Consider the following 6,612-nt stretch of genomic DNA (forward strand, 5'->3'; position numbering starts at 1 on the left):
TCCAAAGGGAAATTTCTTTCTACCAAAAAAAAATAGGTAAAGTTCTTCAGAAGATTTTTGGCAGTGCTAAACTATAGTAGTGTGCGAAGAGGATGTTTGATCCTGAAGTAGGCTGTCTTCACAAGATTGCTGTTCAAACCTAGAACTCAGATATACACTTCTTTCACTCACATACCCATTTCCAAATCATACAAGACGGAATCAACATCAATCAATCGAAGACTAACAATCGCAGAAGACAATAAGAAAGAAATCTTTAGTTTATTATTCTTGCTGTGTAAGCAAGTGTTTCTGACTTCTGAGTGTTACAATATTAACTAGGGAACTTCTACTTGCTTTTCTTTTCCATCAAAACTTAGAAGTGCAAAACATGCATTGTGTTTCCAGACCCAGAACTACAACAAATTTAGTTTCGTTTCTATACCTGCAGTTCTTATTTCAGCACTTAGAGAAAGAATTGCATTAAAAAAAAGTTCATTCTAATGTCTTTGGAAATGTATACTTATAACTATCCTCATCGGCAAAACCTATGCTAGGATCCCTTCCTTCTCTGATTGTTTTCCTAACATTCTCTATCGTCTCAAGAATTCCCTTGACAGATAAATCAAATGCATCTTCGGTCTCTAATCTTGACATGGGATCTGCATACACTAGCTTTGGTATAAGCCTTATAACCTCTTCTCTCATTTCCAATTCCTTCTCCTTTGAAATTCCAACCAACGTTTTCTCAATGAGGCCTTCTTTCAAATCTTCTACATACCTCACCGGAATAAACACCGAATACTTGGTATGATTCTTTGGTAAATGCCATAAATACTGCGAGTAGGCGGTACCCGGATGAAAGAAAACCGGAATACAACCGGCCAGAATCGAGTCAAAAGCTGATTTCCGAGTATATGAGTCCCCTGTAGGCTGCAAGCAATAAACTGAGCTCTGAAACACCCTCATAACACTAGCCGGATTGTCACATTTAATCCCACCTGAACTGCAATCTACCAACTTGCCAACACTTGAAGCTAGGCACTGATCGATAATCTTCCCCCGAATAGAGTTCTGCTGGTCAGGCCTTGGAGCACCAACAAAAGTGAAAAAGTGAGGCCTCTCTAGCTTTCGCATTCTGTTCTGCCATTGAACCACATCACTATCCTTTGCAGGATGAAAGTTTGTTGGATATGGAATAGCATAGTCATTTCTCCATGAGCTTCCTTCAACTGACAACATACTCATGTTCAACGATTCCGGCAAGAACCTGAGTTTACTCCCCCAATCCGAAATCTCATCCGTTTGCCTCCTGAAATCCCAAGAAATCCTTCCTCCAACCAAGAAATGGTCTCTCCCCCACATCGTCTTCCACTCGGGCCTCTTCGAAAGCCAATCATTGAGATCTCTAGCCGAAGCGTCTCTCACCGTTAGATTGGAATCCCACAAATGGAGACTGGCATCAAGGCCAGCATAGAATGGAACATAAATAGCTGAAGCCAGAGTTGAGTTTTTAGTCAGACATTTATACTGCTTCATCTTGTTGTGGAATATGACTTCTAAAGTGAACTGGTTTGTGGAGAACCAACTTGTATTTGCTAAAACCCCTTCAGTGTTTTCAATTGCAGGACCAAAACCCCAATTTTCAAAGTAAGGACACAAATTGGGCTTGTCAGTCCCTCTAGTAAGAAGCTTACAGTTATTGAGCAAATCAGAGTTGAACTTGGAAGGAAGATCATCATGTATATAAACATAACGACCAGAACAAGAATCTGGGATCAAGTGGGTAGTACTCAAAACGGTCTGGTTCTTCACAAACCCAACTGGGTGATTTTGTTTATTGACTAAAAGACTGGCGCCATTGTTGACACCCCAGAAAGTAGAATAATCAAATGAAAGAAATACAAAGCAGAAAAGGAAGGAGATGAGTATGCCAAACCAGAGGTCCTGAGAGCACTTGGGTATGAGTGGCTTCTCCATTGGAGCTTGGAAATGAGAGAGAGTTGGAGTGAGTGAGAGGTGAAAGAGAGATGGGAATTTGGGAAATGCTTTGATTTGGGGGAGAGGAAAAGAAGGGGAAGAAAACTGAAAACCCCACAGTCCATTAATGATGGGAGGATTGAGAGGGCCAATGTGGCGTTCAAGTACAAAATTAACTTTAGAAGAATCATGCATGAGAGAGAGAGAGAGAGAGAGAGAGAGAGAGAGAGAGAGAGAGTTTTGGTTTGATCCAACCAAAGACTGTTGCTTTTCATGGATTCGTGGAAAATTTATACTGAGGGAGGAAGTTCCTTCAGTTTGTCGGTAGCTTACAACAGTACGCATGAGAATAATGTATGTAACAGAGAAATTGACCATTTGACCCGATGATGGGGTCAAAATCAAATTTTTTTTTTTTTTTTTTTTGTATGCACAACGTGTACGATATGTATTTGCATTTGCACGACACAATCTTAACTGTTCATAATAATTCATATGTTTGACCATCATGTATCTATATTATTTTTTCTAATCCTGACCATCTATATGTATCATTCAATTTTTTCAATTCTTTCATTTTTTTTATGGGTTTTGTTTTAATTATATCTTTTGTCAAGGATTTGTTCTAATTATGGAATTCAGAAAAGAAATAATGAAATCACTACACCAATTGCAAGCTTGTTAATTTAATCAACTGTATAGGAGTGTAAGTGACACATGAACTTTAGCCACATGTATCTACATACCAAAATTATTACCTACAACTTAAACTGTGCATATATCTTTAGCTGTCATATGCGTTTGTCCTTTATAGTCTCTTAAAACGAAAATTTTTCGATGCACCATGGTATAGGTGAACCAAGGGTTATAAAACGATATCAGCCGTCCATATGATCTGGTACTCCATATGACACTAACACCAGTATAGGCCTCATCGTGGGCCAGGCTACCCTACCCTAAATTTTAAGACTTAGGGTAGGGTAGGGTAGGGTCGGGTAGGGCTTTGACTTGATCAATAAAATTTAGGGCCGGGTAGGATCGGGCCGGGGCTCAAATATGCAAGCCCTTACCAGCCCTTAAAACACATTTCGCTAGGGCTAATAGGGCCGGCCCTTTGAATAAGGCTAAATAGGGCCGAAAGGGCCGAATATAACGTTATTTTGTTTAACGAAATAAATTCATGAGTTTTAATTTTTTTTCAAATATTACCTCAAGGGATATATGTGATACAAGACCTTATTTTTAGTCATATTTAACATACATATACATTATATTTAACTTAAGACATCTAGAATTATTAATCTAAGTAGTTATATTCATATATTTAATTAATTATCTCTCTAAATCACTAAAAATCAATTGTTATTTAACAAAGAAAAATACAAATTAAAAAAATAAAACTTATAAGATTTGTTGTATTGTATAAAAAATAAGAAACATATTAAAAATAGGAAAGCACTGGAATACACGCACGTACCGTACACAGGGGAGAGTCATGACACGTGGCTTAATATTGTCCACAAACTTCAAATTAGAAGGATATCTAGGTAAATTCTTGACTTAACTCCGTTAAAATCGTATTCTCAATATCATTGGTGAGAATATCGGCGACGACGATCGTGCAATTGGCTAGCGTGGGCTGTGCTGGAAAATGATACTGTGGTCCAAATCGTAGCGAGCAGCTTCGATGTGCATCATCGCGACGGCGTAGGAAGCGAGGCAGAAGGTCATGGGCCAAATGGAGCCGTGGCGGACCCAGCTTATCAGATCGTCGACCTTGGAGATCACAAACTTTGCCACCTTGGTAAGGCCAACCGGGGACGACTTGGTCGGCGGAGAGGTGTCCGGGGAGTAAAGAGAAAAAGAGTGGTGTGGAGGGAGAGAGCGCATTCAAAGAATCAAGCTGGAGCGGCACTCGCCGGACTCGAGTCAGCAAGCAAATCCATGGTTTTTGAAAACAGCAAAGCCATGGTTAAGAGAGAGAAGAGTTCATCGAGTGATTAGTGTAATTGAAACATGACATTACTACCATTAGCCAATATCAAACTTGTCAGTAATAGAAGAAATACTTGCTAGACCAAAGCTAGCTCTGAGCAATCCTTTACAAACCCAACCATTGAGCTAATTAAACCATACATGCCAAGTAAACGAGTTTATAGCTAAAGCCAGATCTACTCGCCATCGCTAACGACGACGGTGATTTCACCTGCATCGAGCAGATGACAAGATCATAAAACTCATTTTTCTCTGATCTACTTCACCCCTTTGTTGACCAGCAGTAAAGGTTTGTTTACCCACTGAATGTAGTTTGTTGTTTCTGATATGTGCAATGTCTGTTGTGTCCCTCTGCTAACGTTCGTTGAGGGGTGTACGGTACTGCGCGTGTATTCCATATATTTCCTTAAAAATAATAGAAAATAAATAATTATTAGAGCCTAAAAAACGGGCTTTTAGGGCTAGGGCCGGGCCGGGCTTGGCCCTAAAGAGCTCAATAAGGTAGGGCCGGAGGGTAGGGCCGGGTTTCATTTGCTTAACTCTTACTCTACCATAATTGAAAAGGGTTAGGGCTGGCCCGCCCTAATGAAGAGCCGGGTAGGGCGGGTTTTAGGATGGGTTAGGGCCGAAGGGCCAAATGATGAGGCCTACACCAGTACTAACACGGTTAAGATTATTAAACTCAAAAATAAATTATTCAATATGGTAAAAACAATAATAAGTAAATATCATTTATCTAATTGAATTCGAAAAGTGGCATATGGAGGTTAATGGTGGCTCAGCCACAGCCTCCGCCGATATAACTAACAAATTCTTCTTTATAGGCAATGCCAAAGTCGCCACCGCCACCCTCCTCCTCCTCCTAATACTAGTCACCACCACCTCCTTAGCCGTAATTCTCGGCCTCAACACCTTACTGATCCACCAGTTTCTCTCCACTCTTTGGCGTTTCATCTCTCTCACTCTCCTGTGTATTATTTTAGAATTTTCTGGGTGTTCTTTATGGTTCTGGGATTAATTAGCTTATAGATCTGATATGCCTTAATGCAATTTTGAATGATTTGTCGAAATCGTAGATCTAGGGTTTGGGTTTCCTATCCATTCTTGATGTTCTTAATCTTCGTGCGGTCGCGCTTGGCCTTGATGATGAGGGCTACGACAGAGGAGACGAAGAAGAAGTTGACCATCCAGACCTTGACGGGCTCTTTCGACGACGGAGGACCGATCTCGCCTGACTCACACGCATACCTGGGAGGGGATAGGTTGGAGAGGCTGGGTTTTGGGGATGGGGAGGTGGGCAGAGGCAGTTCGATTTCTTTACTGCAGTTCCTGGGTTTTTACTGCAATTTGATTTTTTTGGGTCACTAACCATCGTTTGGTTGATTTGTTTGGTGCAAGTGCACCTAGGTATACTAAATCCTCTCCGCTCTTAAAAACCATCTCTTAGGAAAAGTACTCCAACAAAAATTATATGCAATCGTGCAATTTCAAGGTGATCCGTACTTCCGTAGCATGTTGGTTTGGTGTCCTAATTAACAAAGTAAAGATTGCAAAAATATGGGAATTTGAAGATCATTTATGGTGTTAAGTGTCGTGGAACTTGGTCGAATTTACCTGTAAAGAGTTGTCGTTTTGGTGTTGGTCTTTTGACATGTTAATGAGAGTGGCTAGTTTGTGTTAGTTTACGCTTGCATAATTATCCACGAGAATGCCTGATTTTGTTGTTCTCTTTCAACTTGTTAATGCATCGAATTGTGCTACCTTTGTCAAAACGTTTGAGCAAGTTCACCGCCTTGCTCTATGCTGACCTCTACCTAAGCTAGGCCATCGCCTAAGCAACTCAGCCCAAATTCAAGCTTCCACAAACTGAAAGACGTCAATCTTCACGTTGGAAGGGAGTACTGACCCATGTAAAGAGCAAGGTCATCAACTTGACCCAAGAAGTAAACTAGCTATGTTGCACGGACACTTCTTAAAGCAGAGTGTCCGATACGGCGTCTGAGTCGCGTGTCGGAAAATGTGGACTATTCTAACATGACCCAACAATTTGACCGACAAGCCATGTCATCATTCGACACACAAGTCAGCAATTTCAATTGAAAAAAAGGACACCAAAATCTAAACTATCACAGCCTCTACTGATTGGCCGCAAAAGACAAAAAAAAGAAAAAAGAAGAAGAAATAAATAAAAAAGAAGTTGCCTCAAAGAGTGACGTCTCTTCCTCATCTTCTCTTTGTTAGCGTCTCTCTGCTGACGACCTCTAAGTCGTCGAATCATCCTCTGTCTCCCTTAATCTTTCTAAGGTCAGTCTTCACCTCTTCCTTAATCTTCCTTTTCTACTTCAAATTAGCCATTGGGTTTCCTAATCTCCATTCAACTGTAGCGTCTCTTCGCCGATAATCGCAAATGGTTTGGAGCTCATGTTTTTAGTATTATTTTATGTATTGAAATACATTAATATATATTTATTAATTATTTGTCGTGTCTAAGTCTATGTCAGATCTTAATTTTTTAGATTTGTTGTGTCAGCGTGTTACACCGTGTCAGTGTTCGTGTTCGTGCAACTTAGTGAACCAATGACCCAGGTCTTCATGCTAATAATCGACCGACTTCAGCATCCATCAAAGGTCGCTCGTCCTTGCTAATTGTCAAACTCT

The 6,612-nt window shown here is 40.4% G+C and overlaps 1 protein-coding gene across 1 annotated transcript; it reads right to left on the reverse strand.

Annotated features, from left to right (window-relative positions):
* Positions 1 to 413: 413 nt before the first annotated feature.
* Positions 414 to 1,972, reverse strand: LOC101310209 (xyloglucan galactosyltransferase KATAMARI1-like). Its single transcript, XM_004296956.1, has one exon. It carries the CDS (start codon positions 1,957 to 1,959, stop codon positions 475 to 477), a length of 1,485 nt encoding a protein of 494 aa, XP_004297004.1. The 5' UTR covers positions 1,960 to 1,972; the 3' UTR covers positions 414 to 474.
* Positions 1,973 to 6,612: the final 4,640 nt, after the last annotated feature.

This window comes from Fragaria vesca, linkage group LG4 (assembly GCF_000184155.1).
Source record: "Fragaria vesca subsp. vesca linkage group LG4, FraVesHawaii_1.0, whole genome shotgun sequence".
In the NCBI taxonomy this organism is placed as follows: domain Eukaryota; kingdom Viridiplantae; phylum Streptophyta; class Magnoliopsida; order Rosales; family Rosaceae; genus Fragaria; species Fragaria vesca.